The sequence below is a fragment of the Oncorhynchus masou genome, chromosome 24 (genome assembly GCF_036934945.1).
Source record: "Oncorhynchus masou masou isolate Uvic2021 chromosome 24, UVic_Omas_1.1, whole genome shotgun sequence".
Taxonomy (NCBI): Eukaryota; Metazoa; Chordata; class Actinopteri; order Salmoniformes; family Salmonidae; genus Oncorhynchus; species Oncorhynchus masou.
Window position 1 is genome coordinate 68,422,855 of NC_088235.1, and position 25,524 is coordinate 68,448,378.

At 43.7% G+C, this 25,524-nt stretch overlaps 1 protein-coding gene across 2 annotated transcripts; it reads right to left on the reverse strand.

The window, feature by feature from the left end:
- Window positions 1-402: 402 nt before the first annotated feature.
- On the reverse strand, window positions 403-24,573 carry LOC135512527 (run domain Beclin-1-interacting and cysteine-rich domain-containing protein-like). 2 transcript variants are annotated; one of them, XM_064934645.1, is made up of 22 exons: window positions 24,319-24,573; window positions 20,981-21,093; window positions 20,384-20,537; window positions 19,903-19,986; window positions 16,529-16,688; window positions 16,044-16,150; window positions 15,582-15,813; window positions 14,340-14,810; window positions 12,917-13,015; window positions 12,613-12,728; window positions 12,051-12,240; window positions 11,814-11,918; window positions 9,365-9,439; window positions 7,621-7,681; window positions 6,502-6,634; window positions 6,230-6,375; window positions 6,023-6,087; window positions 5,646-5,884; window positions 5,400-5,461; window positions 5,036-5,189; window positions 4,660-4,753; window positions 403-1,323 (listed from the first exon to the last, which is right to left on the reverse strand). In XM_064934645.1, exons 3-22 carry the CDS (start codon window positions 20,420-20,422, stop codon window positions 1,175-1,177), a joined length of 2,781 nt encoding a protein of 926 aa, XP_064790717.1. In that variant the 5' UTR covers window positions 20,423-20,537; window positions 20,981-21,093; window positions 24,319-24,573; the 3' UTR covers window positions 403-1,174. The 2 variants fall into 2 exon arrangements, with proteins under 2 accessions (XP_064790717.1, XP_064790715.1); XM_064934643.1 differs by lacking the exon at window positions 20,981-21,093 and having other exon boundaries at window positions 24,319-24,572.
- Between the last annotated feature and the right edge of the window lie 951 nt (window positions 24,574-25,524).

The window sequence follows — 25,524 nt, forward strand, 5'->3', positions numbered from 1 at the left end:
GCGTCTGTTTGCACCACTCCCGATCTGAACCAAACCTCTTCAATTGACACCGTTCCTTATCTCCTTTCCCTTGTCATAATCAATAAGGGTGAAAGGATGATGTTTTCACACTGTGGAAACCTATCATGCCCATTCAAGACAGCAATCATGACGGAAATACGAGGAAAGGATGCCATTTTGGAACTTTGGACCTCAGCCCAAGAGGCCAAAGTTTAATCCATGTAGCAAAACAGAATCAGGATGGCAATACGAGGCAAAGTAAGAAGAGCGAGAAAGGGCTTTCACATTTTAGAGGACCTATGTGCTTTGTGTGAGATGAACATCAGCAATACGCCCGAGAGTGACTTGCCACCTCCCTAACCCCAGACATACAAGTGCAATAAAAATAACAAAGACCTCATATTTTACAAAGACAAAAAATGATATATTTAATTGCCTGATCAGGCTGGTGCAAAACATTTCTGCACAGATGCATGTACAGTAGGTACAGAGACAACCTCTCACTCACACACACACACACACCTTTTTAGTAGATGCATATATCACCTTTTACACATGCACACAAAGCAGCACAAACATGCTGTCTCCACTGCATTATCTTAAAATATTTGCAACTCTGTGCAATACTGATTGAGAGACCCCCTCCAAAGACCTGTCATTCCAACTCCTCTTAAACAACCAAATGGGGCGCTATCTCTGCCAGTATAAGAACATTGGTGACAGAGGCACATAGGGTTGGCTAAAATAGCATAACATGGAGGTGGAGTAATAAATACTTACATTTCAGTACTTCTACCTACCTTGTTCTATTTAAAATTACCACTTCTATACATACTGTACATGGCAGGACTCTATTTTATTATGATATCTGCACTTGGAATCAGAGCAGCAAACCATAAAAATCAAGCCAATATATGAATATAATATTTCGAATATTGACAATGCATTCAAAAAGCAAGAATCCTGTCACTTTGGGTGAAGGGGAAAAAATTGAATCTTTCAACTAAAGCAAACGAAAAACCAAATCAGAGCTCGTCCAGTAGCCAGAAGCTGCAATTTCAAGGAAAAGAGAGGGATGGAGGGATAAGTTGAAAGAATATGGGTCCCTGTCAGTCAGTAAAAATCATTGTTCTCTTTAAAAAAAAAAAAACTTTCTCCAGTCCAGTTCGTCATCCTAGCTCCCGCCTCCCTCATCCTCTTCCTTATCCTCCTGCTCCTCCATGTTCTTGCGTGCCATCCTTTCCCGCCTCTCTGCCAGGCGCTGGCATCGCGGGCACTCCTTGCCTGCCCGGAAACATTTGCTGTGGAAACACGCCTTGCACTCTGAAAGACAAGACAACACAAGAGAGATGTCATTGCAAAAGCAACCACACTGAAACGCTACATAAAAGATTGAGACAAACACACATGGGTGGAGTCCTGTTTAAAAATACTTTGTTTTGTCGATGTGTAGAAGGACGCAAGAAAATATATGGCCAACAGCCTAGTCCCTAGACTGATGTTCCACCCCATAACTCACCTGTTAACCAGCTCTAAGCAAACATGGGGGAGTGCTCCCGCAACGCTAATAATCGGTTTGACAACATTGTTCACAATGGGAAGAAGACTGAGGTGCTGTGATGTCACGGCAGAATAGCTAATGACAGTCTCTGAAGCGAGGGGAAGGGGTGACATGGGACCATAAAAGAAGAGGCATGTCAGGGTGGCAAGGCAGAAGGGAGGAGAGGTGAAATGCAGAGAAACCTGCCAAAAGTCAGTGCACCACACAAACCAGTTCAGACAACAACGAGAAGCCTATTCTCAAAAAGAGAGACAGACAGCTTCTCAAGCTACAGTGACTTGCGAAAGTATTCGGCCCCCTTGAACTTTGCGACCTTTTGCCACATTTCAGGCTTGAAACAAAGATATAAAACTGTATTTTTTTGTGAAGAATCAACAACAAGTGGGACACAATCGTGATGTGAAACGACATTTATTGGATATTTCAAACTTTTTTAACAAATCAAAAACTGAAAAATTGGGCGTGCAAAATTATTCAGCCCCCCTTAAGTTAATACTTTGTAGCACCACCTTCTGCTGCGATTACAGCTGTAAGTCGCTTGGGGTATGTCTCTATCAGTTTTGCACATCGAGAGACTGAAATTTTTTCACATTCCTCCTTGCAAAACAGCTCGAGCTCAGTGAGGTTGGATGGAGAGCATTTGTGAACAGCAGTTCAGTTCTTTCCACAGATTCTCGATTGGATTCAGGTCTGGACTTTGACTTGGCCATTCTAACACCTGGATATGTTCATTTTTGAACCATTCCACTGTAGATTTTGCTTTATGTTTTGGATCATTGTCTTGTTGGAAGACAAATCTCCGTCCCAGGTCTTTTGCAGACTCCATCAGGTTTTCTTCCAGAATGGTCCTGTATTTGGCTCCATCCATCTTAACCATCTTCCCTGTCCCTGCTGAAGAAAAGCAGGCCCAAAGCATGATGCTGCCACCACCATGTTTGACAGTGGGGATGGTGTGTTCAGGGTGATGAGCTGTGTAGCTTTTACGCCAAACATAACATTTTGCATTGTTGCCAAAAAGTTCAATTTTGGTTTCATCTGACCAGAGCACCTTCTTCCACATGTTTGGTGTGTCTCCCAGGTGGCTTGTGGCAAACTTTAAATGGATATTTTTTATGGATATCTTTAAGAAATGGCTTTCTTCTTGCCACTCTTCCATAAAGGCCAGATTTGTGCAATATACGACTGATTGTTGTCCTATGGACAGAGTCTCCCACCTCAGCTGTAGATCTCTGCAGTTTATCCAGAGTGATCATGGGCCTCTTGGCTGCATCTCTGATCAGTCTTCTCCTTGTATGAGCTGAAAGTTTAGAGGGACGGCCAGGTCTTGGTAGATTTGCAGTGGTCTGATACTCCTTCCATTTCAATATTATCGCTTGCACAGTGCTCCTTGGGATGTTTAAAGCTTGGGAAATATTTTTGTATCCAAATCCGGCTTTAAACTTCTTCACAACAGTATCTCGGACCTGCCTGGTGTGTTCCTGGTTCTTCATGATGCTCTCTGTGCTTTTAACGGACCTCTGAGACTATCACAATGCAGGTGCATTTATACGGAGACTTGATTACACACAGGTGGATTGTATTTATCATCATTAGTCATTTAGGTCAACATTGGATCATTCAGAGATCCTCACTGAACTTCTGGAGAGAGTTTGCTGCACTGAAAGTAAAGGGGCTGAATAATTTTGCACGCCCAATTTTTCAGTTTTTGATTTGTTAAAAAAGTTTGAAATATCCAATAAATGTCGTTCCACTTCATGATTGTGTCCCACTTGTTGTTGATTCTTCACAAAAAAATACAGTTTTATATCTTTATGTTTGAAGCCTGAAATGTGGCAAAAGGTCGCAAAGTTCAAGGGGGCCGAATACTTTCGCAAGGCACTGTATGAAGGTGTGACTGAACCATTTCAGGTTACACCTGTGTGGAAGCTTCAATTGTATACATTTGTTACTACATTTTCCCCTTGATAATGAAATGATAAAGCAACTGAAATTCACAAACATGTTTATTTCACATTCACACAGAGAAGTTGAGGCTTAAATAATAATGTGAACAGGTAGGCATATCAAAATAAAAAAAACATCTTCAATCACTCCAATTCATCCTGCCATTACATAGACATGAAATAGACCCATATCCTTATTAGAGCCCTGCACGGGCATGAATTTTAAGCCCGAGCCATACCTGCAACGTTCAGGCCCTACCCTGCCCAGGCCCGATTACTTCTGCCAAATTTAAGGCATGGCCTCTCCTCAAACTCTTTGCCCTCCACCTACTCAGTTTCATGCTTTCCTTCCTCATTTACTCCTGTCCCCACCTCGGTTTCTCCGTCTCTTATCTCATCTTCCTCTCCTTACTCCAAAATGCCTTGGCCAGACTTTCTGTTTGAGAGCTTTGAATAACATCCTCCTCTCCCCCCCTCCTTAGACTCTCCTATCTCTCCCTCTCCAGTCCCTTTGCTTTGGTCATCTGTTCCCTCACTACTAGCTTCCCTTTCCGCACTCTTTTCCACTCCTCCTGCTCCCTCTCTCCTGTCTTGGGATTAGGCTTGAGCGATATACCGGGTTATTTCGAAATAGTCATAGAATTTATCAATACCGTTGTACTTTTTTCATAAATGTTAATATTTGTAGATCCTTTTTAAGTAAATACCTGCAGCCCACTTGTGCAATATGATGAAGTAGATTGTGTTCTTCATTTATTTTATTAGGCGTTCTTCATTTCACCTGTCTTACAATTTTTCAGTATGAACCTTACAGTCCCCAGTCACGGTGAGAGAACAGAGCCTCGTGAGTCACTGACTGTTGTGCAGCACGCGCCAGGTGATCTAGTTACAGTATGGAATTTACAACTAAATGTTTGCCAGCTAAACTGAGAATAATTTTTTAGTTACTTGTATAACTGAGCTGGGATGTCATGCAAATATTTTGTCAAGACCGTTTGTTAGCATTTAGCTAGCATGCACTATGGGATTTTACAAGTACTTGTTAGCATTGCTAACCTTTGGATTGAAAATTACACCCCTTGTGTTCAGTGCTGGTATTACTGAATTTCCTCGGATGGATGAATTTATGACAATCTGAATACGGGGTGAGCTCACCTTCGCAGCGTGTGCACTTGTTCAGATCGAATGGGAAGATGATGTCTTTGTCGTTGCTGCAGAACTCACACACAAAACCCTTGGCCTGACAGAGCTGTGAGAGGGGAAAATGAGACATTGACATTAAGAGGATGCACTGAGAATGGAAATGTCATTTATGACACCCTCAAGTCCACTGTCACACATGGTGCAAATAGTAATTTCACTCATATTTTCTATTATAGAATGACAATTCAAAATGTACATTACAGTATAACAATGAATGTCTCTATTACAGGAAAATCTATAGTTAGCAAGCCGTTAATATAATTAATTGAGAGTGAACTAGAGACAACAGTAAGAGTATGTAGTTCAGGATAATTCAACAGATTCTAACCACACAGCCAGCCACGTGCGCGGAACCCAATTTCAGCAGCTCTCGAAGCCGGGTGGGCAGCACTCCGTTGCGCACAGCACTGAGGTCGTTGAGGGAGAACAGGTGCAGGTCCTCAGTCAGGTGACCTGGGAGGCTGTCAAAATGGTCCAGCACGCTATGGGGTCAAACGCAAAGACACACGAGGGGAATTCCTACCAGCAATACTTTACCTGACAGTGCAGACAGTGTCATCTCATAGCAATAACACAGATCATTATGGGAAGAATACTTTAGGAGGAATGTAACATGTAAAAGAAAGGGAATCTCATACCGACAATACAATTAATTGCAGGAGGCGGCACACGCATGCATGCACACAACTTACTCTTTAGCTAGGCGGCATGTCTTGAATAGGTTTTTCATGTGGAATAGTTGGACCCTCAAAACCTGAAGAATAGTACAAATGCACTTTGTTTATAGGACACATTTCAAACCACAACCAATAACCGGAACAAATTCTTTCTTGTATGAGTAGGCTAAACTAAAGCAAAATAAAATACTGCCAAAGATAAGCATAAACTAAGCATCAAACTAGACTAAACTAAACCAGGCTGAAGTCCAGTCCTCTCACCCGGACAGTCTCCAGGGCTTTGTTCTTCTTGTAGAGGCCACTGTTGATGTCGTTGGGGTTGAACAGGGGGTCTCCGGCGATCTTGCCCAGCAGGTCCCGGGCGAAGTTGCTGATGTAGTACTTGCTGAAGTCCCACTTCCTCAACACGTGGCCCGGCACCACCGCCTGGGCGTTCTCGTGGCAACACTGGCAGAAGTAGCGGCCCAGGTACTCGCAGTAGCGCAGTCGCTTAATGTAGTCTGTCCGGTGAAGGGGAGTAGTGGTAACAGAGCGAGGCAGGGGGTGAGGCTTGACACAAAATGACCACCGTGGGATGAGGACAAGATATGTGGTTGTGTTTTGGAAAGGGGGGGGGGGGTCTTCAATGTGGTTTGTACCTGGGTCTATGCGAGTCCCGCAGCCTGCACAGCGGTAGTTCTGCTTCGACACAACTATTTTCCTCCTAATAGAGCGAAAAAGGGGGAGAGAGGATGGTTAGAGACAGACAGACATAGGAGGGTTAGAGTGACCGACAAGCAAACAAAAAGGGGGAGAGGCAAACAAGAAGGGGGTGAGAAGTCCGTGTGTGCGTGTTAAGGACTCACTTGGGCGTGGGGTGGATGTTGAAGATTATCTGGGGGCGGGGCGGGGCCCACTCTAGGTTCCCTCGCACCCGGATCCTCAGCTTGTAGATGTCAGCATGCTCCCCGTCATCAGGAGAGATGGGCAGGGAGTCAGGGATGGGCAGGAGCTGAAGGGTAGAGGGAGAATACAGGTCAGTTTGTGTGAGTGTAGGTGTATGTGTGGGGGATATTGTATGTATGTGTTTATACATGCATGTATGTGTCTGCATGCTTGTGTGTCTGTGTGAGAGTACCTTCTGAGGTGCGTCTTGCTCTGGGACCAGCCAGTCGAGCTCCGAGGCTGCGGGGAGCTGCATGCCCTCAAACTGCCTGAGCAGCCCCATGGCCACCGCCTCAGCCGAGTTAGACTGGAGGAACGACGGAGAGCTGAGAGAGGGAGTAGGAAGTGTGAAGAAGCATATACCAAACACATTTCTGTGAACAACATATCATTTCCAATAGTGCGAATTATAGCCACACTATCAAACAATTGTCTAATTTCAACTACCACAAAGAATAGCCTTCTATTTTCAACTACCGCGAACAGCCTAAATTCAACTACCGCAAATGACAGCATAATTTCCAAAGTAGCCTACCGTGAACAATAGCGTCATTTCAACTACTGCAATCAATAGCCTCATTTTAACTACCACTATCTAACTACCATGCCTTTTCTTTTTCTACAGTTACCTCTGTGCTTGATATGGGCTTGATCGAAACCTAAACATTCTGTCTATCGTCCGGCCCACTCCACGGACTACCATTCTTCATTGGGCCAATAGGAGAAAGGGTGTGGCCAAGGTGAGATGCAGGAGATTCACACATGCAATCAATGTCAAAATATTCAATATTGGCGATAGATTTCAGGTGGAAAAATATGGGATGTTGGAGTCAGCAAACCTTGGCTAGTTGAAAACATGAGGTTTCGAGGATCATAAATCTGGTAAAGAGCTATAAGGTCTTTGGAAAATTTGTGGCTGTTCCACTGGATGTCAGAAGGTGAATTCACCAATTTGTAAGTCGCTCTGGATAAGAGCGTCTGCTAAATGACTTAAATGTAAATGTAAGTTGTGGAAACTAGGCTATTATGGATCACTTGGCTCGGGGGATGAAAGAACTAGCATATGACCTATGTCATTGACATGGACAGGCAGGTCAGCAGACAATGGCCAAATCCATCTCTAGACACTATGCCCTATACACTTGTGGAGATGTTATCCAATCAGAGGGCAAGTTGGTGCTGTTACAAAATTGCCTAAACCTATCAAATCTCAAGTGCCTAGGACAAAGGGTCTAGGGCATAGGGTCAAGTTGGGATTGGGCCTACATCTACAAGGCTAGAGTGTGAGTGTGTGGGGGGGAGCAGTTGTTACATAGACTCTGAGGTGAGGAACGAGCGGCCACTGGACGTCACACTGCGCTTTATGTCTGCATCTGTATATATAAGAGAGAGAGCGAGAGATTAGGCTCAGTTCCTTTAAAGCACATCAATCACACTACCTAGCATAATTTGGTTCTAAAGGCAGGCATCAAATTCAGACAATCACAAATAAAAACATTTACAGCTAAAATTTGAGGGTGGTGTTTCAGGAGAAAACTAATTTGTCCTAGATATGACACGTCCTATAGAAGGCACAAAAGCATCAGACATTAAATGTGTGGCAGAGAGTTCACATAGGGACTTTTAATAGGAGTCATATTAGTGTGCTGCTGGTGAGAGATTTTGGGCAGAATATTTTGGGACATTGGAGTCAGAAAGCCTTGGCTAGTTGAAAACACGAGGGATTTCAAAGAACATGAATCTGATAAAGAGCTATAAGCCTCTGGAAAATCTCATGGAAACTAGGGTATTATGGATCACTAGGCTCAGGGGATGAAAGAACTAGCATATTCAATATATGTCATTGACAGGCAGGCCAGCAGACAATGACCCAATCCACAACCCAGTTTCTGACCAATATAGTCCAGGGGTTCCGTCTAAAACAATTTTTTTGTCAATTTCAGAATATGTTCATATGTGGATTTGTGCAGTCAATGCAAATCCAAAGCCCTTTTGGCAAGATTCAAAACAACGATATGCCAAAGGGATGCTAGATTAGAATGTTAGGCTGCAACAAATGACATAATCAGCAAGTATACTTTTTCTTATGAAAGCATCCTACGTAGCAGCATCACACACACAAATTAATTATCATCTTATTAACAGCTATACTTATATATAACAAGAGAGGAGTCATTTTGTTCGCAGTCCATTAAGCCGTTAAATCTAGTCTCACACGTGTAATATCTGATGTTTCTTTTAATGCAAGCCAGACTATTTCTTTGCTACCACTGCAGCATGCTAGAAATAGGCAAATTGGCAAGGTGGAATTAATATTAAGTAGTTCCTGTTTTTAGGGGGAACTCAAAAGCAGTGAGATCGTGTTGAGTACTAACACATCAGTGATGCCATCTCATGCACAAATAAAGCCTAAATTAATTGTCGAGTGAATCAATGGATGGATGGATGGATGAATTAATGCCCAATAGCAGCAGTAGCTATACACTGCTGACCGCAAATGTACTAGTCTACTGAAGACCCTAACCCCCATCAAACCATAGATGTATATACACTCATCGCCGGTCTCCCTAACTCTGGAGCAGCAAAGGCACCATAAAGCACACAAGCCAGGCCAGCAACTAGCTGGATTCCAACCTGAAAACACATTCCCTCTTGTACAATGGGCAGCAATCTGGTAGAAATGATACCAAATTAAACTGAAAGCTCAAAGGAAAAGTTAGAGTCCATATGATGCTAACAGTGAACATCAAATCACTCAAAGGTAGAGAATAAGGGGAAATAATTGTTTAGGGAAGAGTTCTTCCTCGATTCATCTTCACACAATTCCTCGCTTCCTCTCTCCATGCCACCTCCTCCTCAAAACACATTGGAGAAGGTCAGAGGGGAGGGACCTTGAACCTCCTCCTTCAATACAGTTGAGAATAGGACGGGAGGAATCGAATAAAGATTCATTGAGAAAGAGCCATGGAATCCAGCTGCATTTGTTCAGCCTTCCACATCCGTAGTTCTCGTGCCCCGATAGCCCTGTCCCTTGTCCCCCACACTAGATCAGATACCTGAGAAGAGGGAGGCGAGCGACAGGGAGAGGCCTCTTCTTGACACCGCCATCAGGGACTGGCCCTCACAGCCATCTGAGAGACAGAGACTACACTCAGAACTGGCCCCACACCACCACATATACAGTGCATTTGGAAAGTATTCACAACCCTGGACATTTTCTACATTTTGTTACGTTACAGCCTCAAATTGATTAAATTGTTTTTGTTCCTCATCAACCTACACACAATACCCCATAATTACTTAGCAAAAACAGGTTTTTAGAAATGTTTGCAAATGTCACATTTACATAAGTATTCAGACCCTTTACCAGTATTTTGTTGAATCAAATCAAACTTTATTTGTCACATGCGCCAAATACAATAGGCGTAGACTTTACTGTGAAATGCTTACTTACAAGTCCTGAACCAACAGCGCAGTTCAAGAAGAAAATATTTACCAAGTAGGCTAGAATAAAAAGTAATAATAAAAAGTAACACAATATGAATAACGAGGATATATACAGGGGGCACCGAGTCATTGTGGAGGGGTATAGGCTAGTTGAGTGACCTTGCATAGGTAACAAACAAACAGCGAGTAGCAGCAGTGTACAAGGGGGGGGGGGGGGGATTTTAGGAATTGTTCAGGAGTCTAATGGCTTGGGGGTAGAAGCTGTTGAGGAGCCTTTTGGTCCTAGACTTGGCGCTCTGGCACCACTTAGTCTATGACTTTGTTGACTGGAGTGTCTGACAATTTTATGGCCTTTCCTCTGACACCGCCTATTAAATAGGTCCTGGATGGCAGGAAGCTTGGCTCCAGTGATGTACTGGGCCGTTCGCACTACCCTCTGTAGCGCCTTACAGTCAGATGCCGAGCAGTTGCCATACCAGGCAGTGATGCAACTGGTTAGGATGCTCTCAAAGGTGCAGCTGAGAACCTTTTGAGGATCTGGGGGTCCATGCCAAATCTTTTCAGTCTCCTGAGGGGGAAAATGTTTTGTTGTGCCCTCTTCACAACTGTCTTGGTATGTTTAGACCATGATAGTTTGTAGGCGTTTTGGACTCCAAGGAAAATGGAACTCTCGACCCGCTCCACAACAGCCCAGTCAATGGGGGCCTGAAGCACCTTTGGCAGCGATTCCAGCCTCAAGTCTTGAGTCGCTACAAGCTTGGCGTCGCTGCACAGCTATTTTCAGGTCTCACCAGAGATGTTCGATGGGTTCAAGTCCAGGCTTTGGCTGGGGTACACGAGGACATTCAGAGACTTGTGCTGAAGCCACTCCTGCATTGTCTTTGCTGTGTGCTTCGGGTCATTGTCCTGTTGGAAGGAGAACCTTTGCCCTGGTCTGAGGTCCTGAGCGCTCTGGAGCAGGTTTCATCAAAGATCTCTCTGTACTTTGCTCCATTCAGCTTTCGCTCGATCCTGACTAGCCTTCCAGTCCCTGCCTCTGAAAAACATCCCCACAGCATGATGCCACCACCACCATGCGTCAACGTAGGGATGGTGCCAGGTCTCCTCCAGATGTGACGCTTGGCATTCAGGCCAAAGAGTTCAATCTTGGTTTCATCAGACCAGAGAATCTACCCCGATTGCTCAGTTTGGCCGGGCGGCCAGCTCTGGGAAGAGTCTTGGTGGTTCCAAACTTCTTCCATTTAAGAATGATGGAGGCCACTGTGTTCTTGCGGTTCTTCAATGCTGCTGACATTTTTGGTACCCTTCCCCAGATCTGTGCCTCGACACAATCCTGTCTCGGAGCTCTACAATTCCTTCGACCTCATGGCTTGATTTTTGCTCTGACAACTGTGGGACCTTATATAGACGGGTGTGTGCCTTTCCAAATCATGTCTAATCAATTGAATTTACCACAAGTGAACTCCAATCAAGTTGTGGAAACATCTCAAGGATGATCAATGGAAACAGGATGCAACAGAGCTCAATTTCGAGACTCATAGCAAAGAGTATGAATACTTAAGCAAAAAAAGTATAGTAAAAAAATATATTTTTAATACATTTGCAAAAATTTATAGAAACCTGTATTTGCTTTGTCTCTATGGGGTATTGTGTGTAGATGGATTTTGTTTTTTTAAATGTCATCAATTTCAGAATAAGGCTGTAGAAAAAGTCAAGGGGTTCAAATGCAATATGACTGCACACAGTAGTACTGTGTATACCCACACATAAACAGGAGGAAGTAGTCACACACACACACACACACACGCACGAAGGCTACTTTTAGAACACACAGGCAAACAAACACACATTTACCAAAGACCTAGCTACCTTGCCTCAACAGTCCAGAGAGCAATGTTAATGAATACCATTAAAAATGGGAGCTGTTTCCAGCCATGGTGGGTGGATGAAAGATATGTGGGACATGACAATGAGGTTGTGAACTTATGGCACACAAAGCTTGCATGATGTGTATATAATATAAACCCTTCCTAAGGTTCCCTCGTTCCCTCTCTCTACCTCTCAGCTCACACTCCTCCACCTCCTCGGCAGAGCCTGAGTCGGACATGTGAAAGGAATCCTGGGAGCTTCTGCAGGAGCCTCCGCTGTCTGTGGAGTGGAACACTGGAGGAAGGGAGACAGGATTAAAATCAATAGCAGCAAAATTACGACATGGGGACTAAGTTGGGAGTTGTTGTGTGTTTGTGTGTGCATGCATCCGTGCATGTGTATGTCCGGCCATGCGTAAGCTCTTACAGTGCCGTGAGGGCGGCAGGCAGGTGCGTCGGATCTGCAGCCTGCGCAGGCGGATCTTCTGTTTTAACTGCTGGATCTCTGAGTCGCTGTCGTCGCCATCCTCCTCCTCCTCCCGCCGCCTCCGCAGGTTGCACTTCATCAGCTCAATGGCGGCAATCAGAGACTCAGAGATGCTGAAGTGGGCATTCTCCTGGAATGAGAAACGCAGATGGGCAGGGGGAGAGTGAGGCCTTGCTGTAACACTTTCAAAATGAAGTAATGATTGATTTAACACAGTTGGAGAGGTGAGTGTAAGGGTCTCCTAAATGATACCCATCCAATTAGGTCATAACTCTCCCTATTCTCTAACTTTCTGTCCTTAGTGTGCACTCATACACTTCCTTTAAAAGGCAAGTTCTGGGGTAAGAAATTATGGTACACAAATCCAATGCTTTAAAATGTGTGGGGAAAAGTGCACGTGTGCAGACTTCGGGAGAATTGGAACGTTTAGACGTTCCAATTCTAATCTCTCAAAGGTCAGGGGTCAGATGATGTGGGATTATGAACCCTCCCCCAGGCTCACCTTCTCCAGGTCAGCACAGCTGCCAAAGTCCTGCTCCGATAGGTAGCTGATGAGGCTCTGGCCCTCTGAAGGCTTCCGGAACATGCCGTCTGGAACACTGCTGTACTGGGAGCCATCTGCAGAGAGACAATACACACATGCAGAGACACACACACCCACACATTTTCAGCAAAGACAGGCCTCAAACACTGTATGTTGATTAGTATTGGTGTCACAGGAATATATACCTCAGGTAAGGTGATGGACATTGACAATTACATGTATTTTGCCAGCTAGGTAGTCATGTTTGAACCAGTGTACTCACTTGACTCCATATAGAGGGAGCTGGGTGTGCTGACATCACTGATGACAGGGGAGAAGGGGCTGTAGGCCTTGACACAGCAGTCCACTCCAACCAACGATTCTGACAAACAGAACACACAGCTGATGTTAGATTGACCACAAAAATGAAGGAAGATCAGTGTCAGATCAGGGCCAACTAGCCTGGTTACCAGATGTTTTCTGTATTCAACATTTGTGCTAAAGTTGGCGAAAGCAGAAACAGACTGAACAGTCTCGTAGTAGCTTGAAATTTCAACTTTAAATATCCATTTTGAGATATGCTCAGTCAGACGCCCACAAAGGATGTATCGAAAGTAAATGTATCAACGAACACATCAATGTTTTGTTATCAGCTAGGTAAATGACATCAGGGTAAAAATATAGAAAAATAGATCAAATATGAAGTACTAAAACGGTCTCCTTTCCAACTGCAAATCCAAGGTGAATATTGTGATGATACGCTTATGAGTGCTGACAGTGATTCTCACCACATAAGCAACTAATACATTGAAGTTATATACTGACCTTAGAAAAAAAAACAGATGAAAGGTAACATGAATGAGAAACGAATTTGTAAGTCGCTCTGGATAAGAGCGTCTGCTAAATGACTTAAATGTAATGTAAATGTTAAATGTAACATTTGTAAAAAAAAAAATATTTTAAAAAAATATAGTAAAATCAATGAAAGACCAAAAACAACAACATTAAAACATCACAATGTAGTGAAAGTAGCGTGTATTCAAACCTTATCCAACACAATGAATGAACATGGCAAGCTGTTTTGGCCTACAGTCTTGATTTTGGTTTCACCTAAAACCAGCCAAACATTAATCAAAGACCTAGGGTCTTGAGTGACCTTGGTTCGACCTAAAATCAACCAAACAACAACCAAAAACAGAACAGCACAAATGAGGAACCAAAAGCAAGGCCAGAGATAAGAGAAGGGGAAGTAGGGAATTATCATGCAGGAAAAGGGGGATGAGAGGGGAAGAGACGGAGCACAGAAGAACTGCACTGCCAACCTGCTACAGGGTCCTCTATTATAATGGTGATTTTCCTGTGGCCCCCTCCTTCACGCAGACAGAGACAGAGAGAGGAGGTTAGCAGTGAGAAAATAGAGGAAAAGGAAAAAGCACTGTGGTAAATGACAAATCTGCTGGATGTGGTCCACGCCACATAGAGAGAGTGTGTAGGTGCAGTTCTCTCTCCCAGGCGCTAACCTGCTGCATACACACACTCTTATACAAACACTAGTCTTGCAGCCATTAACCTTCAATTACTTATTTGAAATAAAAATTCACAAAGAAACATACACATATTGGTTTGCACTCACGCTCAGCAAACATACCCTAGCCTCTCACCTGCTACACACACGCAAACAAACACACACACACACACACACTCACCATGTCTATGTTTGTGGTTGATCCCCATGTCAGACATCGAGCGGATGTGCCCCCTGCTGCCCCCGCGACCCTGCCCCCTCTGTCCCTCCGAGAAGGATGACCTCCTCTGCGCGGGAGGCGGGACCACAGTCAGGGAGCTCCGCCTAGGGGGCTGGACCCGAACCTCGCCACCTGATGCGCCACCCCCGCCGGGCTTGCTGTTGAGCTCGCTGATGGGGGTGAAGCTCTGGGAGTCACGGCGATTGCAGCGTTGCACCAGGTTACCTATGGCCAGGTATTCTGGGCCGTCGTCGCCCTCGCCAGAGTCTAGGGTGCCTAAGTGGGCAGGGCCTGGGGAGGTGGGCTCGGTCAGGGCGATGTGGGGGACAGCTGCCGAGGGGCGGGGAAGAGTCACACCCCTCTCGCCCTCCCCCCCGGACCTTGTCACACACCCCCAAGGGGCCCCCGGGGCGCTGGCTGATGGAATGGAGTCTGTAGAGGGGGAACAAGAAGAGTTTCAGTCAGACTGCTTTTTTGAAGAAACTTCATCAATGCTTTATTCAAATCGCATCTCTTTACACAATCAAGTCGGTGTAGACTCAGTGACCTCAAAAGCAAATACTAGGGAATTTAGGCATCAAGGGAAGCAGCTTATATAAGGTGGCTGACATTTTCTGAGACTTTCAACTTGAACTGTAAAATAACAGAGCAGAAATCATTCTTAATATCACTTCTATACTTCCCATATCCATCTTCAACCTTATGAATGTTTCCATCAGACACACCAAATGAGAGATGAGGCAGATAGAGTGAATCCCTCTCCTTACAATTGCCAATAAACCATATCTCCATTTACAAATCAGGCCTGTGTAGGCTCACAGCGGTCACAAGCACTGTAGTGAATTCAGCTATACACTCAATCCCTCTGCTTTCCTCCATATCTCCTGATCTGTGTTGCTCTTCGTCCCATGTTCTCACTCCTTACCCAAATCCCTCCGTCTCTCCCTCCTATAACTCTATCCTCACCTGTGTTGCTCTCTAATGTGGCCGACCGTAGTGGTGTCAGTGTTGGGTACCACTTTCTCTTTCCCACCTTCATCTTCTTCCTCCCTCCATTCGCTAACCTTCTTCAGCTCCCTATTTCCTCACCTGAGCAGAGTTACCCTCTGAGATGGCCCCTGTGTTATTGCTGACTGTGTGTCCTTTGTCTCAGTGGGAGCCTGTCTCTCTCTCTCTATCCTCCTTCCACCCCTCGCTCCTCACCTGAGTTCCTCTCTGAGATGACCCCTGTGTTTATGCTGTTCAGTGTGTGTCCTCTGTCTCGGTGGGAGAGGGAGCACTGGGAGGTGGTGAGCCTGCGGTTGAGCTCTTCCCTGGGGGGCCCCTGGCTCTTGCCCAGCCCGGCCCTCCAGCCTCCCCCGGCCCCAGGCAGCTCACACAGACTCTGGCTCTTCAACAGGCCTCCCACACACGGAGGGCCCTTCAGAGTGGACAGCTGAGAAAGAAGGAGAAAAACAGAGGGGGAGGATTAGAGACAGATTAGAGTGTGTAACGCATGGTTGAGCTGTATCAGAAAAGAGAAGACAAATAGAGAGATGGAGGGAGAGAGGTCCTCCACTAATGCTTAAGTGTATATCAGGGACAGGAACTTAAGGCACCAAGATGTACAGACAGAGAGATAGTATGATTGGTGTGTGTGTGTGCGCGCGTGTGAGAGGTGCCCACCTTGACAGTGTCAACGAGTGCCAGCAAACGGGGGTTGTTCTGCTCCACGGCCTCCAGATACTGAAACATGGCTGTCACATGGGGCTCTTTTAGGAGAAAAGCATCCTCTGAGAGACAGAGCAAAAGAGAGAAGGGGGAGAGGCGTGAGACAGAGAGAGCAACTGACTGAGAAAGGGAGAAAGTCAAGATAAGGTCAATAGGACAAAGCAATACCACAGACACAGTCCAATCGATATCACAGGCCCAAAATTGATTCATTCTAGGGCTATTGATTCATGGAATTTTGGATGACGTTTTGTTTTCGTTTGAATAGCAAAAAAAAAAAAATTTGAAACGGTTATGAAGATGATTTTATTTTCATCCAGAATCGACAGTTACATGATCCTACAATTACCGTGCCAGCCCTAATTCCTTCATCAAGTCCACAAACTTAACTACAGTTGTCTTGGTTTGGCCGGGGCACACACACTCACATGCAGCCTTACCGTTGTAGTACTTGCGGGTGTGTTCCTGGTGTTTGAGCAGGGGTCTGAGCTGGGCGGAGAGCAGATGGACCTGAAGGCTGTGCAATAGCCAGCGCTCGGCCTTGTAGCCTTCCCCAACACTCTGTACACCCCAGTTTAGCACGGGCTCCAGCTTACTGAACTACAGGGCCCAGAAAGGGGAGGGAGCGAGGAGGGAGAGAAGTGAGGGTAGAGGGAGAGAAAGAGAGAGCGGAGGGGGAGGGACAGGGGAGATTGAAGGAGGAGTGTATGGGAGAGAGAGTCAGGGGGAGAGGGCAAAGGATGGGAAGGGTGAGGAAAAATACAGAAAGAGAAAAGAGATGGTGAGAGAGATGACCACTATATAAACAGGTGAACCTGTGGCTGGCTAGCTGGCTGGCTGGACCCACCCAGATCTGTTTGTACATTTTGTGATAATGTAACAGGGGGTAGCTGAGATCATCAAGAGAGTTCTCTGAAGATACAGCAGATTGCACAAAAAAACATTAGCACATCAACAAGACGGGAAAGAGGTCAGGGGCTAAAAGGTTAAAAGACATTTGGGTTTCACCACCGTAGCATGTGAGAAGGGTGTTGATGAGGCACTACCCTGGTAAGAGTTCAAAAGTTGTGCTTATTCATTCACTAAAAAAACTTATGCTTGCCTCTTTTCAACTCATTGTCAACTGTGGGCCAGCCTACCATTAAGATCAGGTTTAGCATCAACTTAGAACCACTACTTTTCATTAGGTTACACAATGGCTAATCATTTTATTGTTGTCACAACTATATAGATAGAACAATGTATGTGTCCCAAATGGCACCCTATTCCCTATATAGTAAGGGGTCGCCTGTGTTTTATATTGAAAGTCAATCATTTTTCAATAGTGATCAGGGGCGTGCAACTATAGTTTCCTTTCACAGAAAATACATTAGGCATAAATACCCAGTCGGCAGAAAATAGCTTTGTTTTCAACGCTATTTGGCTGGCAGCCAAATGAGCTTACAATGAAAAGACAAAGTATTTTTTGCTAAATGATGCATGGCCATTATATTTTCTAAATGTTTATCATAGAAAGAATGTAGCCAGCTACATTTCCTAATGTTTTGCTTCAAGTTAATATTGAATTTTACCAGAGAAAAGCTAGCTGACTACAACTGTGAAAAGTACTGGAGAAAAATAGCTACACATCAGTCAGAGTGCTGTCTGCTGAGTGGAGAAGGGCAACTGAAGCACAAAATTTGTCTGATGAAAAGCAGAAATTACAATAACAAGCATTTTAGATCTACATTTACAAAGCGCAGCCAGATATTTCTTATGCATTTCAAAACACAGAATCCTGCGTTACCGCAACCCCTCATAGTGTCCTACTTTTGACTAGAGCTCAGAGAGTAATAGTCTATGTGCCGGGGGGCTAGATTTGTTATAGCTGGTGTCCTGTGTGACTTTAAGTATGCACCCATCCAGATGACCGGAGCCCTAGGACCATGCCTCGGGACCATGCCTGATGACTCCTGACTGTCCCCAGTCCACCTGGTCGTGCTGCTGCTCTGCACCTGCTGTCTCGACCTCTGAATGCTCGGCTATGAAAAGCCAACTAACATTTACTCCTGAGGTGCTGACCTATTGTGCCCTCTACAACCACTGATTATTATTTGACCCTGCTGGTCATCTATGAATTTTTGAACATCTTGAAGAACAATCTAGCCATGTACTCTTATAATCTCCACCCGGCACAGCCAGAAGAGGACTGGCCACCCCTCAGAGCCTGGTTCCTCTTTAGGTTTCTTCCTAGTTTCCTGCCTTTCTAGGGAGTTTTTCCTAGCCACCGTGCTTCTTAATTTGCATTGCTTTTCGTTTGGGTTTTTATAGGCTGGGTTTCTGTATAAGCCCTTTGTGATAACTGCAAACGTAAAAGGGGCTTCATAAAATATAAAAAACATCAGGTCAATTGCTTTAATTCCATTAGTCAATTTTTTTTGAGCTCAACGCGCTGTTTATCTAGAAAGAAATTAAATAATTCACAAGAGAAATTAAGTCAAGAACTTTCTTTGTGGGATGCTGGGCTGTAGGGAGTTGTAGTTTTTATTAGGCAAATATTCACCCTAGTTCAGCAAAGAAACGTGGTAATCGACTAAAATGACCATAATTCATTGCGCCTGTTCTTCCCGGCTCGATAGAGACTGATAGACCGCATGAAAGAGGAATTGTAAACAACACAAAAATGAGAGGGATAGAGAGTTCTTGCGGTAGCTCTGATTGATAGTTGTAGTTGGTAATAAGCAGCCTTGAAAGTATGCCTTATTTACTTTGAAGAACTAGTCAAACGATTTTGTCAGACAGCTCTGCAGAATACTTAGGCAGCTACTATGTAGCCAGCAGCATACCACCCTACATACCACTGCTGGTTTGCTTCTGAAGCTAAGCAGGGTTGTTCCTGGTCAGTCCCTGGATGGGAGACCAGATGCTGCTGGAAATGGTGTTGGAGGGTCAGTAGGAGGCACTCTTTCCTCTGGTCTAAAAAAAATATCCAAATGCCCTGTGTAGGGTGCTGTCTTTCGGATGGAACGTTAAACGGGTGTCCTGACTCTCTGAAGTCATTAAAAGATCCCATGGCACTTATCGTAAGAGTAGGGGTGTTAACCCTGGTGTCCTGGCTAAATTCCCAATCTGGCCCTCAAACCATCACAGTCACCTAATAATCCCCAGTTTACAATTGGCTCATTTATTCCCCAGGTCATTGCTGTAAATGAGAACATGTTCTGGAAAAACGTGCATTTTACTTTCGGTTTTGTACACCAGCTGAAAATGCAATATTTTTGGTTATGGAAAACATTTCAATGATTCTGTATACTTGGTTTGTCACAAACGGAAATTAGGGGAACTATTAGAATTTTAGCAACCAGGAAGTGGCAGAGCAATTTCAGCATAGTGCACCTTTAAGGAATGAAATAAAAAAACTAAGTAAATATTTTATTTCATAGTAATTTCCTATTGAAGTCTAGCCAATGTGGACCTGATGGAGGCAATAGGATGTTTTCAATGTTTTAGCAATTGAATGTTCACTATTTTTGGCTTTGGGATTTCCATGAAAAAGCTCCAAAATAATGAGTCATTATTTTATAATGCATTTGATGTTGACATTTTTTGTGTGAATAAAATACCCACAATTATTTTTTTAATAACCGAGACGAACCGACTTTAAAAAGCACTAATTACTCAGCACTAGGCTCTGGTTAACAGTAGTCCACTATGTAGGGAATAGGGTGCCGTTTAGGATTCAACCAATGTCTGTGGTCACAACAAACTGTAGTGGCTCCACCATCATATACACGGGATGATGAATCACTGTAAAGAGATAGCTAGAGTACAATACCTGTTCTACATGTGAGGCCAGGTGAGGGCTGATGTGGCGGACACAACACACAAAGGGCCAGTAGTCTTTCTGCTTGTAGTACACCTGCAACACAAAACCGGAGTTTACTACAGTACAATGCATTGTCCTACTTATGGCCAATGAAAGTCCACAATGTGCTGTTATGACCACATTTCCACCAGTTTTTCCCTATCCATCATACATTTGGGTTACCAGGACAGGATAAAAACCAGAACATCAGAAAACAGATTTAGAGAAAAAGCAGTAGAATTATGAAATGTTAATTCTCAGCAGGGAACAAAACGCTGAACTCCCACTTATTAGCATTGGCTCTTACCCAGGGCAATAATATAAGTGCATTTAAATAAAGAGGCTGAAACAGCCAAATAACAAGGCCTTATTATTTCCTTTTTTGAAAGCAGAACTGATAGCGTAAAAGAGTTAAGAGTAAGTAAAGGAGTAGTTGTTCATGAGGCCTGACCTGCTCGTGCTTGAGGCCGTGGCTGAGGATGTGGTTCATGTCCTTGTGCAGCCGCTGTAGACCCCCGTAGCGAGACCACACATTAGGGTTGTTGGTGGACACCAGGCCCTCCACCGTGGTCTTTAGACTGGAGAGCAGCTTCCAGTGTTCCCTCCTGGAAAGAAGGGACGGAGAGAATGGAGGAAGAGTGTGAAGAGGTAGGTATAGGCTTGACTGAACTTGTGCCACACCCAAACATTCTAGAGTAGACAGTTGAGTTGAAAAATTAAAGCCGGCATTGACCGACAAGAGGAAATCACACAGTAAGAATCTGCCATAACAAACAAACTACTGTGCAATGACCCCGAATGAACCATTGTGACTAAAAATGACTGGCTGTGCACTGCATATACAGCACCCAATGAAATACATTGTACTAGGCTAAGTAGATATAGGCTAAGTATTCTAAAGTATACTGAGACCATAGACATACAGCCTTATTCCAAAATGGATTAAATATATTTTTTCAGAAATCTACACACAACACCCCATAATGACAAAGAGAAAACAGGTTTTCAGAAATGTTAGCACATTTATTAAATAACAAAACATAAATACCTTATTTAGATAAGTATTCAGACCCTTTGCTATGAGACTAGAAATTGAGATCAGGTGAATCCTGTTTCCATTGATCATCCTTGAGATGTTTCTACAACTTGATTGGAGTCCACCTGCGGTAAATTCAATTAATTGGACATGATTTGGAAAGGGACATACCTGATATATATATATAGATATATATATATATATATAGATATATATATATAGATATATATATATATATATATATATATATATAAATATATATATATAAATATTTTTTTTTAACCTTTATTTAACTAGGCAAGTCAGTTAAGAACAAATTCTTATTTTCAATGACAGCCTAGGAACAGTGGGTTAACTGCCTTTTCAGGGGCAGAACGAATGATTTTGTACCTTGTCAGCTCGGGGATTTGAACTTGCAACCTTTCGGTCACTAGTCCAATGCTCTAACCACTAGACTACACTGCTGCCCCAAGATCCCATAGTAGACAGTGCATGTCAGAGCAAAAACCAAGCCATGAGGTCGAAGGAATTGTCCGTAGAGCTCCGAGACAGGATTGTGTCGAGGCACAGATCTGGGGAAGGGTACGAAAACATTTCTGCAGAATTGAAGATCCCCAAGAACACAGTGGCATCCATCATCTTAAATGGAAGAGGTTTGGAACCACCAAGATTCTTCCTAGAGCTGGCCGACCCAGGCAAAATTGAGCGATCATTGTAGAAGGGTCTTGGTCAGGGAGGTGACTAAGAACCAGATGGTCACTCTAACAGAGCTCTAGAGTTCCTCTGTGGAGATGGGAGAACCTTCCAGAAGGACAACCATCTCTGCAGCACTCCACCAATCAGGCCTTTGTGGTAGAGTGGCCAGACTGAAGCCACTCCTCAGTAAAAGGCACATGACAGGCCGCTTGGAGTTTGCCAAAAGGCACCTAAAGAGTCTCAGACCATGAGAAACAAGACTCTCTGGCCTAAAGAAACCAAGATTTTACTCTTTGGCCTGAATGCCAAGCATCACATCTGGAGGAAACCTGGCACCATCGCTACAGTGAAGCACAGTGGTGGCAGCATCATGCTGTGGGGGATCTTTTACAGTGGCGGGGACTGATGATCGAGGCAAAGATGAACAGAGAAAAGTACAGAATTCCTTGTTGATAACCTGCGCAGGACCTCAGACCGGGGCGAAGGTTCACCTTCCAACAGGATGACGCAGGAGTGTCTCGGAATGGCCCAGCCAGAGCCTGGACTTGAACCTGATCGAACATCTCTGGAGAGACCTGAAAATAGCTGTGCAGTGACGCTCCCCATCCAACCTGACAGAGCTTGAGAGGATTTGCAGAGACTAATGGGAGAAACTCCCCAAATACAGGTGTGCCAAGCTTGTAGTGTCATACCCAAGAAAACTCGAGGTTGTAATCACTGCCAAAGGTGCTTCAACAAAGTACTGAGTAAAGGGTCTGAATACCTATTTCAGAAAAACCTGCTTTTGCTTTGTCACTTTGGGGTATTGTGAGTAGATTGATGAACAAAAACAATGTAATACATTTTAGAAATAGGCTGTATAGTAACAAAATATGATAAGTCAAGGGGTCTGAATACTTTCTGAATGCACTGTAGGTAAGACACTAGGCCTAGCCAATATAGCCGTGGCAAAGGTGATGTGGGTTACAACCTCCAATGGACATAGGTTAATGGCAAACTCTTTAAAACAACAGTATTGAGTACAAAGAGTTAACATATTGTTGTTCTGGATGAGTGAATAGAAGTGTGTCTCACTTTCTGCTTGCATTGAGATAGCAGCAAAATCAAAAGTGAATCTATGCCTTAAAGTAGCCTATTTGATGTGGGGGGGGGGGGGATGGCTGAGCATGAAATCCCTTTGAACAACAGACAAAGTGCAAGCTCATACCCAGGACTTACTCATTTTTCTTTAAAATCAGCAGCTAGCTGGAACTCAATGCTGACACAAACTGACACACACTCTCCCACACACACTTGGGAAAATAGTCTTGAGTAATGAGGAACAATGAAGAACAATACCAGAAGGGAGATTTTAGGAAGATCTAGTTTTCTAGTAAGAAGTATCTTATTAAAAACTTCACATTACTCATCTGCAGCAAAGTATGACAGAAATTAGGTTTAAAACATCCAGGGCTCGTTCATGTTACAAGGTTGGAGGTGAAGGGGTCAAGAATGAAACTACTGAAGTGTGTGCCACTGTTTCATGACTACTGAAGGGGTCTGTCAGTGATTATAGATTGGTTAAATCATTATCTGGTATAAATGTTTTTTTGGGCTCCATTCATGAGTTACAGGTTAGGTACAGTTTGGTGTAGCACAGATTAAGTTCCTGTTCTACCAACCTTAAACTTGCCCCAAAATATATTAGTCGGCCAATCTTTTTCTAAAATGTTTGCGTTCAGTTGCAGGTGGTACGTTTGAATTTAGAAGATGCTCCGTTATTAAAATTAATCAATTTTTACTCCATGAAGTAATCCAACAATGTGTACAGCACCAATTTATCTATTTGAAATATTCTTTCATTGATTGAAATCGGTGGGTCCACCCCAAAGTGCCCATCATCCAGGTCATGTCGACACTCACCTACAGTACTGTATCTCATCACTGAGGGGGTTAGATTAATCTAGCCCGGGCTACACCGTACTATGTATGGCCAGTCACATCATCAGGCCTAAACGGGAAAGGAGGAGCGCCCTTCTTAAATCGAACAGTAATCTGCACCTCTCGGTCATGGTGTCAATAAAACAGCATAGTGCATCATCCAGATACGTACTAGATATTCTATAAATGTTTGCATTTTCAAACTAGTTTTCATTGGGAAGGAGAGATTTAAAAAAAATCAAAAGCAATCGCTTTTGTATGGGAAACCGCAGAATCCTACTGACTACTATAATTGTTTAATTATACTTTTGTTTTGAGCCGCTTTCACGTCGGACAGAGCGGGGCACCTGGCTCACAACTGGTGAATTTTATAAATACCCCTCTTGTACAGCACCTGTAATAGGGAATTTGCCATAACAACATTTCACTTCCTTCCAGTTTGCAAGATAACTACATATCAAGTTAACGTTAGTTTAGCGTCAACTAGCTAATAATGCTAACTCAAATTAGCTAGCTAACGTTAGCTAATTTAGTCAACACACTAGATAGCAAATACATATTGTAATTGGCATGTAACTGAGGACAACATTTAAAGTTCATTGGCCAATTTCAGACTTGTTTTCATTCGTGAACAACCTTAATGTAGCTAGTTAGTTACCCAACGAGCTAGCCGGCTAAGCTAGCTAGCAAACAACAGCTAGCTTGGTTAGCCGATTCCCCACCTAGTCCCTCACCTGCGTTCTTCGGCTTCAGCCGTAATCTCCATTTCCTCGAACCGGGGGGAAACCGAATACGGTATCAGCTTCCCCCAAGTCCACTTCCAGTACACACAAGTCACCGGCCGCTTACAGCCAGTGGCTCAACATTATCTCGTCGCATTCACTTTGGCTAGTAGGAGTGGTGACTGGTGTGGTCCAATACGAGCGCTGTCAGTGTCAAAAATTGCATGAGGCCTAAACAGAAACACAAAACCGCATGACCTGGCCATCATCAGTAGTGCACGGGGTTGATGTTTCAAAGACTCCGACTCCTTGACACAGGTTGTTTTTGAAGTGATAGATTGAGACTTTATTTTCCTGGGCTATTTATTGTAAAATAGCCTTATGCTGAATTTCTAACTGTGAGTTATTCAAATGAAGATGCCTGCACATTTGCTACCTTATTCAATTATCCTCCATTTCTCTGTTAAATAAAGTCAGTTAAATTCAATATAAAGTTTCACATTATTATTTGTAACTGGTGGGTAATGCATGAATTACTTTTCTAGAAAATTCCAGGACAGCCTAGCACCCCACTTTTTATGCCAAACCTTCTAATACCTTTACAATGATGCCACCTGCTGTTGGTGAAGGAATCTCTCTCTCTCTCCCCCTTCCTTCCTTCCTTCCTTCCTTCCTTCCTTCCTTCCTTCCTTCCTTCCTTCCTTCCTTCCTTCCTCTCTCACACACACACACAAAAAAAAAAACACAGACAAAAGTTGTCCAGAAGTCACGTGCATAAGAAGAGGATTTGACAGCCTTACCTACAGGGGACATGCATCTCTCGTCATGTTGGCAAACAGAAGACAGAGAGGAAAAAACAGTACGTAGTATTTTAAATTGCTGAAAATTGCTACTTTGGTGAAAAGAAGAAGAAAGGACTATTAGTCCTATGTACCATATTCCTCCAAGTAAATCAAATACATTTTTATTTGTCATATGCAATGGGTGTAGACTTAACCTTGAAATGCTTCTTTATGAGCCCTTCCCAACAATGCAGCTAAAAAAATATAATAAAAAGAAAAATAGTAATACAAGAGGAATAAAATACACAAGAATGGAGCTACAGTGGGGAGAACAATTATTTGATACACTGCCGATTTTGCAGGTTTTCCTACTTACAAAGCATGTAGAGGTCTGTACTTTTTATCATAGGTACACTTCAACTGTGAGAGACGGAAT